Source organism: Huiozyma naganishii, chromosome 12 (genome assembly GCF_000348985.1).
Source record: "Huiozyma naganishii CBS 8797 chromosome 12, complete genome".
Taxonomy (NCBI): domain Eukaryota; kingdom Fungi; phylum Ascomycota; class Saccharomycetes; order Saccharomycetales; family Saccharomycetaceae; genus Huiozyma; species Huiozyma naganishii.
In genome coordinates this window covers 168816-181175 of record NC_035933.1, presented here as the reverse complement: position 1 = coordinate 181175, position 12360 = coordinate 168816, and the positions used below count along the sequence as shown (strand labels likewise).

The 12360-nt window shown below is 47.9% G+C and overlaps 7 protein-coding genes and 2 non-coding genes across 9 annotated transcripts; 3 read left to right on the top strand and 6 right to left on the bottom strand.

Annotated features, from left to right (window-relative positions):
• Window positions 1–137: 137 nt before the first annotated feature.
• On the bottom strand, window positions 138–3614 carry PRP22 (DEAH-box ATP-dependent RNA helicase PRP22; the record flags this gene model as incomplete). Its single annotated transcript, XM_022610693.1, has 1 exon — window positions 138–3614. The coding sequence occupies one exon, from the start codon at window positions 3612–3614 to the stop codon at window positions 138–140; it is 3477 nt and encodes a 1158-aa protein (XP_022466964.1).
• Window positions 3615–3752: 138 nt separating this feature from the next.
• Window positions 3753–3824, bottom strand: KNAG0Ltrna1E. Its single transcript has one exon. It is a non-coding gene; the product is annotated as a tRNA-Glu (tRNA).
• A 448-nt stretch (window positions 3825–4272) lies between these two features.
• Window positions 4273–4831, top strand: EST3 (telomerase subunit EST3; the record flags this gene model as incomplete). The annotated part of the gene is given in 2 exon segments (XM_022610692.1): window positions 4273–4554; window positions 4556–4831. Coding segments are annotated over 2 exon segments (558 nt in total).
• A 549-nt stretch (window positions 4832–5380) lies between these two features.
• Window positions 5381–6766, top strand: APM1 (Apm1p; the record flags this gene model as incomplete). The annotated part of the gene is made up of 1 exon (XM_022610691.1): window positions 5381–6766. The coding sequence occupies one exon, from the start codon at window positions 5381–5383 to the stop codon at window positions 6764–6766; it is 1386 nt and encodes a 461-aa protein (XP_022466962.1).
• Window positions 6767–7109: 343 nt separating this feature from the next.
• On the bottom strand, window positions 7110–8759 carry CUB1 (Cub1p; the record flags this gene model as incomplete). The annotated part of the gene is made up of 1 exon (XM_022610690.1): window positions 7110–8759. One exon carries the CDS (start codon window positions 8757–8759, stop codon window positions 7110–7112), a length of 1650 nt encoding a protein of 549 aa, XP_022466961.1.
• Window positions 8760–9769: 1010 nt separating this feature from the next.
• On the top strand, window positions 9770–9843 carry KNAG0Ltrna4V. Its single transcript has one exon. It is a non-coding gene; the product is annotated as a tRNA-Val (tRNA).
• A 147-nt stretch (window positions 9844–9990) lies between these two features.
• On the bottom strand, window positions 9991–10680 carry KNAG0L00930 (uncharacterized protein; the record flags this gene model as incomplete). Its single annotated transcript, XM_022610689.1, has 1 exon — window positions 9991–10680. The coding sequence occupies one exon, from the start codon at window positions 10678–10680 to the stop codon at window positions 9991–9993; it is 690 nt and encodes a 229-aa protein (XP_022466960.1).
• A 46-nt stretch (window positions 10681–10726) lies between these two features.
• FMP52 (Fmp52p) lies at window positions 10727–11413 on the bottom strand (the record flags this gene model as incomplete). Its single annotated transcript, XM_022610688.1, has 1 exon — window positions 10727–11413. One exon carries the CDS (start codon window positions 11411–11413, stop codon window positions 10727–10729), a length of 687 nt encoding a protein of 228 aa, XP_022466959.1.
• A 123-nt stretch (window positions 11414–11536) lies between these two features.
• KNAG0L00920 (SRP1/TIP1 family protein) lies at window positions 11537–12304 on the bottom strand (the record flags this gene model as incomplete). Its single annotated transcript, XM_022610687.1, has 1 exon — window positions 11537–12304. The coding sequence occupies one exon, from the start codon at window positions 12302–12304 to the stop codon at window positions 11537–11539; it is 768 nt and encodes a 255-aa protein (XP_022466958.1).
• Window positions 12305–12360: the final 56 nt, after the last annotated feature.

Here is a 12360-nt window from a genome sequence, read left to right as displayed (position 1 = left end):
TGCAGTTGGGAGGTGTATACGTAAGATTGTTCTGGCTAGACGTCTCTTCTTTGCCCAGATGGGAAGATTTCGGGTGTGGGGAGGTAGAACGAGAAGAACCAGTATAGAGTTAGGACGGCGCTAGGGCAGGGTGCCACTCACCTTTTGATGCCGAGGGCTTTCTCACGGGACTGTCTCTTGGAGCTCAACCGCCACGAGTTCTGGTTCTTGGAGAATTTGTCGTGCAGGGGCACAATCTTAGCCCTCTTGCGCGAGTGGCTTTCCGCGGCACCACTCTTGTAAAAGTGTGGGGCACACTCGATCAACCACTCCGCGTTGATGCAGGTGACCTGCGACATATACTCGCGGCTCGTAAGGACCAGACTATGGTATATCACGTAGTCGTGCTCCTTGCCGGACAGCGCGCTGGACGGGTGGACACCGACGGTCGTGCCGCCCAGGATCGTCTTGTACCCGACTTGCGAGTCCCGCTTGGCGGCATTCATGAAGAACCCGGCCACCAGCGTCCTCCGTATCACGTCTGGGTCCCCGTAGCATTTCACCAGGGGCAACCTGTTCTGCAGAAAAATGTTGCTAATCTGTTTCTTAACGTCTCTCGCACGCCGCAAATGACGGAAGTGGAGGAAGTTCAGATCGCAGAATTGATCAGAGAAACTGGACTGTTCCCATCTCGTGTACACATTCAGCAATGTTAAGTGGTCGCCGTACGGGTGGTGGAAGCGAGCCTTCTTGCCGTCCGCCTCTTGTTGTTTGTCTCGAGGTCGGTAGAACACGTTTTGTACTGAGAGCATCGCAATTATCGTGATAATTTCGTCCGAGCAATTATTTTTTACGGACGATAACAGCGAGCGGGATAGAGTCGGATCCATTGGGAATTGCGACATGCGCTGCCCGAGCTTGGTGAGGATCCCGTCCGTGTCGAGGGCCTCCAGGTTGTACAGCTCCGTCAGAGCATGCAGCATCAGGTTTTTAGGCGGTGGATCCATGAAGTCGAAATTTAAAAGATCATTGATGCCCATCGCCTTTAGCATCAAAATGGTATGCGATAAGTTCTGCCTTTGGATCTCAGGGACCGTGTTTGGTAGCAGTTCATTGTAGAATGCGGATTCTGTATACAGCCTGTAGCACTTACCGGGACCGACTCTGCCGGCCCTACCTTTCCTCTGGTTCGCTTGCGCCTGCGAGATGGGCGATACCACCAATTGCTCCATCCCTGCACGTGGATTATACGTGTTGATCTTGGAAAACCCGGGGTCCACCACGTAGGAGATCCCGTCGATCGTGATGGATGTTTCGGCGATGTTAGTAGCAAACACAACTTTGCGACTCCCCTCCGGCGTGGGTTCAAAGATCTTCGACTGGATTTCACTTGGTAAGGCGGAGTACACGGGGAGTATTATCAATTCACCGGAAGCATCTTGCAGGTTCTTGACCTTCTCGTAGAGAATCTCGCAGCAAGAATCGATCTCTTCTTGACCAGTTAAAAAGACAAGGATGTCACCTGGGTCGCCGTTGGTATGAATGTCCATGACACAGTCAAGAGTTGCCTCAATGTAGTCCATCTGAGGGGATTGTGCATAAAAAACCTCCACGGGGAAGGTTTTACCAGGTATATTGATGATCGGACAGTTCAAGAAATACTCGGAAAACTTGGCCGAGTCCAAGGTGGCTGATGTCACTATAACCTTTAGATCAGGTCTCTTTGCGGCAGCTTGCTTCAATAAGGCAAACAGAATATCGGTTGCCACTGTCCTTTCATGAGCCTCATCCAGCATGATCACCGAGTACTTTTTCATCAATGGGTCCAGAAGTGCTTCTCTTTGCAACATACCATCCGTCATGTACTTGATTTTGGTCCTCGATGATGTTTTGTCCTCAAACCGGATGGTGTAGCCAACATCGTCTCCGACTCGACATCCAACCTCCTCTGCAACTCTCTTCGAAACAGATATAGCGGCCACTCTACGTGGTTGGGTACACCCAATAATCCCCTTCGCACTAAACCCTTCCTCGTTCAAGTACTGCGTGATTTGTGTCGTCTTACCAGAACCAGTCTCACCAACAATGACTAAGAATTGATTGTCCCGTACAGAGTCAACCAAAGTTTGCCTCATTTTGTACACGGGTAAGGTAGACCGCTGTTCGCTAAGCGGCAAAGAGGTTCTTTTCCCGAAGGTTATATGTTCGCTGATTTTCTTCTTCTCCCATTCCGTAAGGACTAGTTGTTTCTTCAAAGTCTCAATTTCTTGCTTTACCTTATGACGATCCTTCGTTGGGTCGTCCATGGTCTTTCTTTTGCGGATCTGCTGTTCTATATCACGCTTCTTTTGGGATTTTTCCTCCCTGTGACTCTTCATTGTCTCGGAGCCAGCTGTAGCGGCTCTATTCAGGGTACCTCTTGGAATCTTGACTAAAGCAGGCATTTCAATTTTCCTTGTGGATATATTGGGTTCTTTTTTTAAAAAGTGCGGTTTGTCCTCTGTGTTCAACTCAACATCTACGTACCTCTCTTCGTCGTCTTCTTCATTATCGTTATTGGCAGTGTCATCTCTTCCAGCAGAATTGGTGTCCTTATTTTGTGCGTTTTCCTCAGTTAATTCTGGGTAGTCTTCAATCGATGCCGCACCACTTGCAATCAACTGTCTTATCTCCCATCGTTCGGGTGAAGTAAGTTTCCTCTTCTTTATCTTGTATGTATGGTCAGCTGGTTTATTCGCTGATCTTCCTCTATCTGCAGCTGCAAGCTCAGAGTGTGATCTATCAATGATTATTTCCCCTGATATCTGATCTACCGATTGCATACTCAACGAAATCTTGCCGTTTGGGAGCTGTTTGATAACTTGAACAAAAACATTTTGACCCTGAGCCACAACTTCGGAAGGATCCTTAATCTTCCTGTCACCAACAATTTCTGAAATATGCACTAACCCATCACATCTTGGTCCACTCACTCCCTCTATCTCTACAAAACATCCAAATGGCATTATTCTTTTGACCTTACCAGGATACACTTTATTCAATTGGGGACTGTAGTCTAGTGTTTTTCTTGGTGGTGGTTTTTCCACCTTTATTCTTAAATCGTTTATGTCAGAAAGACTGCCCCAATTGACAGCTTTGTCAGGTAGTGTTAAACAGCTAGACTCCTGTTCATCCTGTTCTTTTTTCACGTCCACTCGGCTTTGGTTATCATTTATAGAACTCTGTTTTACTTGCAAACTTTGATGAGTTTCAAAAATAGACATAAGTGCCTCCTCACCAAGTCCACTTTCGAAAGTGTTCATTTTGTTTTTAAACTCGCCCCATGTTCGACATTTCTTTAGCACGTCGGATACAAACCCTTGTATAATTTCCAAATCTGAATCGCTACTGAGTTTCAGCTCTCTTTTAAGGATGCTTATTATGCTAGTGGGTTCCTCCCGCTTGTTTTCTAAAATACAAAGGAGACAGTACAGTTCCCTTATCCTGTCAACATTGAGTCCTACCTCCATTTTCAATAGCTCATCTTGAAAATCTGTAAATTGCTTCGCTTTTGCCTTGATGTTCTTTACAAAATCAAGTATCAACTTATCATCAGTGCCAATGATATCGCTTATCTTATCATCAACTTTAGCCATGTTACCAACGAACAGTTCTAGCTATGGGTCTCTCTTTACCGGTAGATGGGTCATCGAAGTTCCCGATGCCCATCTGCCTAACTTTGTACCCATGAAAGCACAGAATTTTTTTCCAGACGTAAAAAAACAAAAAAGAACCTCCGAAACGGGGAGTCGAACCCCGATCTCCACGGTGAAAGCGTGATGTGATAGCCGTTACACTATATCGGATAGTATTTTAATATTTTTGTTAATTTTTTAACAAATCATCTCTATCAAAATCATCCATGTGCTCAATTATATTTTTATGGATTTTGGTACTTGAATGCAACATTACTTGGGTTATTCCACTCATTTACGTATTCCCTATAAAAAGTAAAACAAACTGAGCAGTTAAAACATACTTTCAAGCAATATATGTTATACACCATGGTAAAACTGTTCGTTGGTAGTCATAGTGCGTAATCAGCCAGGAGTATCGAAAAAGCAAGAATAAATATCGGTTCCCTTTAATCTAGTTTTCTTTATGCTAGATGCTTCCTTGTTGTGAGGGTTCTTCTTGAGAATGCCCTACAACAAAACACGCTTTCTTTCTACTTTGGCAATAGTTTCTTCATCTGAATATTAAAATTTGACGAGTTGAACATGGGTGAATGGGGATATTAAGATAAACTGAAGGATGCCTGCTGTTAAGTTATCGCAGACAGGCCACAAATTCCAGGAATGGATATTCACTCACCCATGGATCAAAAATTTAGTCAAATTGCCCACCGAGGAGATCTCTCTCATGAGACCGGTTCGCCAGATCATTCCAAAATTAACGACAAACGATCTTAAGAATCCTACGCGGAGCAAAAGAGTGCTCAAGAACAAGACACACTTTGCCAAAGTAATGAAATTCTACAGTGTCCACAACTATAAGGTGTTTGCTTGCATTCGTGACAGCGAATGCCAGTTGCTTAGTTGAGTTTCACCCTGAATGTGTTTCTTATTTTGAACGATTCCACCATTGCAGGATAACCTCGGGTACGGTAAATTGTCTCTTTGTTATAGGAAACTGTGATTTGGAATACAGATCGGTTGCCCGTGTTAACGATGAGTTTCGTATCAATATACTGCCCAGAAAACAAAAGTTGATGGATCAAATACCTGTTTTGGTTATTAATCAAGCCACAGTTGCGGATTGGGGTCAAATGGAGGCACAGACAACGTTTCCTTTTGTTCATCAGGAGGTATAAACTGTTGCCAATACAAGAAGAAATATCCAATTGCAAACGGGCCTCGGCTGGAAGAGAATATTATTTTATTCAATAGTGCAATAAGACGGTGCCATGATTTTATACAGTACTCCACAGTCATAGTAGAAATGTCAATCTCGCTTTTATATCGTTCGTTGTCCCAATCCAAGAGATATATACAGTAAGAAGCGAGCAGAACTGGCTTCATTTCACCACTTGCTGACATCCTTGGCAACGTGCTTAATTAAGTGTAAGTACTTCGAATAGAAGCCAAGTAATACGGTAGAATTGTTTCCACAACGTCTCTAGTCGTTTGTCCCACCTGGGTACAACAGACATCCGAGCTGCCAGACATTGCTTTGTGCTGTTGCTATGTATAAGTCCTGTCCATAGATCATTTCCCACGTAAACGTTCAAAAGTGAAACATTCAAAATCTCGAAGAAAAGGAAGACACGACAGAGGCGCGAGTGGCTCCATATTGTATATACTACTGACCTTCCATTTCCCCCGCCCCGCAAATCGAGAGCACTGTGACACGCAATTCACGAATGGCCTCTGCTGTATATTTTTGTGATGACAAGGGGAAACCTCTACTTTCGAGACGGTATAAAGATGACGTGCCGTTGTCCGCAATCGACAAGTTTTCCACGCTACTGACGGACTTGGAAGATGAATCTGCAGTTATACCACCGTGCATAAACCATAACGGCATTGAATATTTATTTATTCAGCATAATGACCTGTACGTGGTTGCTCTTGCAACGTCTTTAACCGTTAATATAGCGGAGGTCTTTGCGTTTTTGCATAAGCTGATGGGCGTACTCGGAGAATACTTGAAGACGGTAGAGGAGGAGTCAATTCGGGACAACTTCGTTATCATATACGAGCTCATGGACGAAATGATGGACTATGGTATCCCGCAGATTACAGAACCTAGAATGTTGAAAAAGTATATCACTCAGAAATCGTTCAAATTGGAGAAGGCGCACAAGAAGAAGAGGAATGCTGCGAGACCGCCTTCTGAACTGAACAATTCGGTCAGTTGGAGGGCAGAGGGCATTAAATACAAGAAAAACGAGGCCTTTTTAGACATAGTAGAGTCAATCAACATGCTGATAACGCAAAAGGGACAAGTGTTGAGGTCCGAAATAATTGGTGCAGTGAAAATCAAATCGAGACTCTCTGGTATGCCAGATCTGAAATTGGGGATAAATGATAGAGGTATCTTCACCAAATACCTGGAAGGTAACAACATCGGGGTTAACATACCAGATCCACAAGAGCATGGCAGCGGCGTTGCTGAGAGTTCCATCACAAACGATGGGAAAAAGCGCAAGACCAACATAGAATTGGAGGATCTTAAATTCCATCAATGTGTCAGGTTGAGCAAGTTTGAAAACGAAAAGATCATCACGTTTATCCCACCAGATGGGGAATTCGACTTGATGAATTACAGATTGACTACATCGATAAAACCGTTGATTTGGTGCGACGTGAGCATTCAGGTTCATTCCAAATCTCGGATAGAGATACGTTGTAGAGCAAAGGCTCAGATCAAGAAGAAATCGGTGGCGGCCAACGTCCAAATACTGATCCCCGTACCCGATGATGCCGATACACCCAGTTTCAAATATTCACATGGGTCCATCAAGTACGTCCCCGAGCAAAGTGCGATACTGTGGAAGATCAAGAGCTTCCCAGGTGGGAAAGAGTATGCGATGTTTGCGGAAATGGGTTTGCCCTCGATGGACAGTTACGAGGAACCCAAAGTGAAAAGGCCTGTTCAAGTCAAATTCGAGATCCCATATTTTACCACATCTGGGATTCAAGTCCGCTATCTAAAGATTAACGAACCGAAACTACAATACAAAAGCTACCCATGGGTACGGTACATTACCCAAAGTGGAGACGACTACACTATTAGGGTGAATTAATTGTAAATAAGTTAAATATGTATACATGAGATTCAAACACTAACTACCGGAAACTGTGACCTCAGTTATGGTCGAAAAAGGTCTGAATCGGTTACTCATACAACTGAGCGGGAGATAGAGACTCTGAGTCACCGAGTCTTGCCCTCTGCTTTTCTTCGATTACTTTTATATACAAGTAAGAAATAGTCTTATCTTGATCTGTTGGCACAGCTGTTCCCAGGCAATCAACATACACGAGGAGGGGTGTTATCAAGAAATAAGGAAAAAGAATAAAAAAATAAACGTTCTGAGCAAAGGAAGCCACATAGCTTTCCACCATTCACTCTTTTTTTTTTGTCGTTCTCTACTGCTGCTCCTCATCGTCGTCGTCGTCATCATCTTCTTCTTCGTCCTCCTCTCCACGCTCTTCTGTCTCCACTTTCAGTTCGTGGATGATGTCGAAACAGCCAGCCAATAGAGCGTTCAAGATACCTTGTCCCTCTGGGATGTTGCCATCTGAGTCGTAAAATATACCGTCCTGGCGCAGGTTATCCAACGAAGCTAGCTTCATCTGGTAGGGATACAATTCTCTCTCGTTGTTCACACCCCCCATTCTCTTCAGTTCCAGCAGGCAACGGCGGACCGTTGATAGCTGGTTGTGGATTGGCTGTAGCGCCTCGGAGACCGGTTCGGAGCTTTCAAGCAGCTTGTATATGATGGCGTAGCACCGTCTTAGTAGGTACAGGAGAATCGACTGGCCCCTCGAGTCTGCCGTCTCCGTGGGGAATCTTCCATTCACTCTCAGGTTATCAATCTCGTTAAGCTTCTTCTGGTACGAAAAGAGATCGGTCTCCCTCAGGGTCCACCTCCTTGTTATCATCAGATTTTCTAAAGTTGTCTTGATTTCAAGTAGCCTCTCGTAGACCGGCTGTAAGCTCGGGTCCATTGACAACTTCAGCCCGTTGCCTGTTTCTATCTGGTGGGATAAGTCACTGACGAGATCGTTGCAGTCATCTAGCAACCCATTCAGCACGAGTTGTCCGTTCTCTGCCACTTTGTCCGTCTCCAGAGACTTGAATTTCCCGTCCTCATCGCGGTGGGCCTCCAAGTTTTTCAGATCGTTCCTCAACACTTCGAATTTCTCTCTGACAAGCTTATGGGAGATGGCGTTCTTCTTCTGCTCCGAGCCCAATTCATTCCCCAGTGGGTTGGCAATGTTGGACTGCGAAGAGGTTCTAGATGAGGTATCAAGATCCTCCTCGGAGATCTGTGAGTCCATGTTCCTGGAGGATGCGACAAGCGATAGCAGTCCTCTTCTGATCTGGAATAGTTTTTCCATGACACTCGTCAGCGTCGGGTCGATATCCTCCAGCTTGGACTCGACCTCGTTGTAGGAATCGACGCAGTGTTTCAATTTCGCCTTCAAAAGCAGGTTCTGTTCCAGTTTGTTCCTAGTTCTCTCCGCGTCGATGTCCTTTATGGCCTGCTCCTCGTCGTTCTCTAGGGCATCCTGAATGGCGTTCGTCTGCGCACAGCTCTCCTCGACAATCTTTGAGATCTCGTTCAGTCTATCTTTGATAGGTTTCAAATCGTGGTGCGTGTAAATCTTGGCCTCCTCCAGATGTTGCAGCAGGGACTCCACCGTGGACAACGACGCATAAGTCGCAGGTGCCGAGTTCTTCAACCCTACGGTCAAGAAACACAGCGACAGCAATTGGAACACGTCATCAAGCACGGAGTCCACTCTGTTGTGCAGATCTGCATTGTGGATCAAAGTAGGCACATTTGTAGCGACAGCGTCGTGATTCTTCTTTCTGATTGCGTCCAATTCGCGCACTTTTGTCAGTACCTCCTGGTACGTCTTCTGCACCTCGCCGGAATTCAAGTACTGAGTCCTGTTCTTCTTCAGTTGGGACAGTGCAGTTCTCACGTCCAAGAAATAGTTGAGAATCCCTTCCTCCTCCTTGGGAACGTTCTGTGCAGGTTGCGTGCTAGTCTGGAAAGAAGATATCATTGAGTGGGGGGGGGGCACCTAGTTAATTGTTTCTCTGTATCACTTTATAGGATTGAGACGCCGTTGTGTAGTACAGCCTTCAAACAAGAACCGAATGTTGTTCAGGAACGGTCCCTGCTCCCACGTTTATGTAACTCCCTGTTGACTCCCAGATTTCAGTCCTTTGACTATTTTTTTTCCCTCAAACCGTCTTTAGAGGCAGTCACGTGTTTGAGGGTGGCCGCTGCGGTTCCCAACCTGCTGACAGCCCCGGGATAAGTTGCAGGCCGTGTCATGAAAGGAGAAGGGTCTTATGGGCGAAGTGGGAAGATCGATGTGTCTTTCTCTTTCTTCTTAAACAGTACAAAATCTGAAAAATTCTGTAGACAGTTCTAACATGCAGGTACGAGAAGTATATGCAGGAATCGTGCAAGGGCATATCCCGTTTTGCACATGTTGTTTCAGCTAATTGTAATGCAAGGTATGGTATTTCCCTGAAGGTGTGAGGTCTCTGGGGGAACCTCAGTGCAATACTTGTTTTGTGTCACGCTTTTAAATATGCTATTTGTTTGGATCAGCAATTTTAAAAATGTAAGATAGCGCTGATGATAATTAATGTTTTGAGTAAACTCTAAGGTATATAAGAGTTCAACAGTGATCAATTGTTCCCCTCTCTATATAAAGGAAGTGAGACGAGGATTCCAGTGGTTGGAATCTGTGCCCTTTATATAATATTTGGTGAAGCTGGATCAGACCTCATTAGCTTGGGTCTGTCCGTTCGTTATATGTATATTGCGTGAGTATTGATTAGTGCATGTTGCACAATGCGTATTGCGTATTGCATAATAACTGTTGTTTGTCGCTAAGGGTTGCCTTGTGGAAGAGGGCTCATTGTTTGTGTCTTGTAGGAGAGAGAGTTGTATGTCGTTACCGAGAGTTACCTGGCTCCTTTGTGGGTTTCACCTTACAGTCTCGTGGTCAAATATGCAGCATTGAGTGAAGCCAAAAAAACACTTTTACTAAATTAGTATGGTTTCGTGGTCTAGTCGGTTATGGCATCTGCTTAACACGCAGAACGTCCCCAGTTCGATCCTGGGCGAAATCATATTTTTTTGCTCTTTTTTGGTTCCCAACGGGACCGGGACGGCTTGTTGAAGAGCCCGACGTACGACGCATGCCAGTGCTTCTACAAGTTGCTGTAATTGGGATAGATAATTAAAGTATACAGTACGTTTGAGTAAGTCCTGTGTGCTTAAATCTTCTCGGCAGGGTCCAAGATCTCGTTACTCTCCCTGATCTGGACTTTCTGGTCCTCCGGTAGTTCCTCCAGAGCCAAATGGAGTCCGACTTTCGCGACTTCGCTGCCCCTGATAGGGTACAGTGCCCATGCCTGGAATCTGGACCTGTAGAACAAGGCCCCAAATCTAGTCCCGAGGAAGTCTCTGTACCCGACGTGTGGCTTGTACCGTTCCCCCAAGAGGATCCCCGGGCGAAGTAACACCGTGTGGTTAAATTGAAGTTCGGTGATATCTCTCTCCACGTCGCCTTTCATCCTTGCGTAGAAGAAGCGGGACTCAGGGTGTGCCCCCGTGGAGGAGACGACGACGACCGTGTGGGCGTGTTTTTCCCTCTTTGCGACGGTGGCCAATTCGAGTGTCAAGTCGTGGTCCACGGCGTACTGTTCCTCCGCGTTGGACCGAGCCCTTGTTGTTCCGAGAGCACAAATCAGCACGTCGAGGTTTCCTGGGATGTCCCTCATGGCGCGCCCCCACAGGGTACTATCTGGTTCGATCAGCTTCACCAGTTTCCCCTGTGGGTCCTGCCCCGTGGGCCAGTCGGACCTCGACAGAGTGTACAGTTTCGCGACCTTCGTCGACTCGAGGGCGTACTCGACGAAGTGTGCCCCACAAAGGCCAGTGGCCCCAATCACGAGCACGTTCATTAGCGATCTCTTGTTGGTGGGAGTAGCGTATACGTATATATAAAGATTATTGTTTGGCCAAGTTTAAAATCTCGTTACTAGCAACGATATCGACACGAGGTTTTGTCCCCTCCGTGTCCAGCGCCAGTTGCAACCCTACCTGTGCGACCTCGCTCCCCTTGACAGGGTACCAAATGAGGGACTGGCACTTGGACCGGTACAGCCACTGCCCGACTTTTGTAGCCAGCACGTTTCCGAACCCGGTGTGTTTAGTGGTTCTTTGTCCCAGGAGGATCCCCGGGCGGAGGAACACCGCGTGCGGGAACGCGAGCGCGGCGATATCCCTCTCTGTGTCGCCCTTCATCCGCGTGTAGAAGAAGCGCGAGTCCGTGTGTGCCCCCGCTGAGGAGACCAACGCGACCGACTTGCAGTTCTTGTCGTTGCGAGCCGCGCGGGCGACCGCGACACACAAGTCGTGGTCCACGGCGTACTGGCCCTCGGCCCCCGCTGCGGCCCTTGTTGTTCCGAGCGCACTGAGAAGCACGTCGAGGTCCCCCGGGATGCCCCTCACGGCGTGCCCCCACAGTTTACCGTCTGGTTCTACCAGTGCGACGAGCTTCTCGCTCTGTGGGGCGGCAGGCGGGGAGGGCGACCTTGTGAGGGTGTACACTTTGGCCACTTTGGTCGACTCGAGGGCGTACTTGAGGAAGAAGGACCCGCAAAGTCCCGAGGCGCCTACCACGAGCACATTCATCGTTGGGGGGGGGGAGGGGGGGGAGGGGGGGGGAGTGGTGGTTGTTGTATTAGAAAGAAAGAGTTTTTATATAATATACTTGTGCGGGTATTTGAATACTAAAAAAGAATGTTAAAGGGCCATCTACAACAACATGGCGACGGCTGCCGCTAGAGCGCCTGCGCTGATCCCCGTGGCAGCCTTCGCGACGTTCGCGCCTGCTCTGGAGGATCTCGAGGAGGATCTCGAGGAGGTTTCGTTCGAGACGTTGGCAGTCCCGTTGGTCTCGCCTGCTCTTGCTGTGGTTCTTGCGCTTGCGGAGGAGGTCCTTGAGGAGGACCTACGGGAGGAGGATCTCTCGCTCTCTGTCTCGCTGGCACGGCCCGCTGCGCCGCCTGCGACCGTGCTGTTCCCCTCGGCCGCCGCGGTTCTCGAGGTGATGGAGACGCTGGAGGCGGTGGAGTTTCTTGAGGCGGAGACGGAGGAGACGGGCGCGGAGGAGTTGGAGCCGTTGTCTGCGGCGATGGAGGTGGAGTTCAAAGCGGACACCGTGGAGTTCGAGGCCGACCCGCCCAGGGGAGCGTCGGCTGCTCTCAGGGCTGGCTCCAGTCTGGAAGAGTACCTTGGCAGTCTTGGCAGGAAGGAGGACAGGCCTGCGAAGTCGACGTCGGAGTACATCGAGGTGAACGCGCTGTTGGTCGCGGTGGCGAGGGCGCCGCCGATCTGCAAGACGCCCTGGGGCATCGAGGCGACGGAGAACCCGGAGGAGGGGTCGTTCAGCAGCGCCATGTACTCGCTCAGGTTGTCCCTGACATCGTTCAGGATGACGTTCAGCTGCGTGATTTCCTCCTGGGTCTGCGCAGAGGCGACTGCAGCGAGGGATACTAGAAGGGCTGTGTACTTGGTGTTCATGGTGGACGGTTAAGTGTGGTGTGGTGGGGGTTCGGGGGGGGGGGGCGGTACGAGGT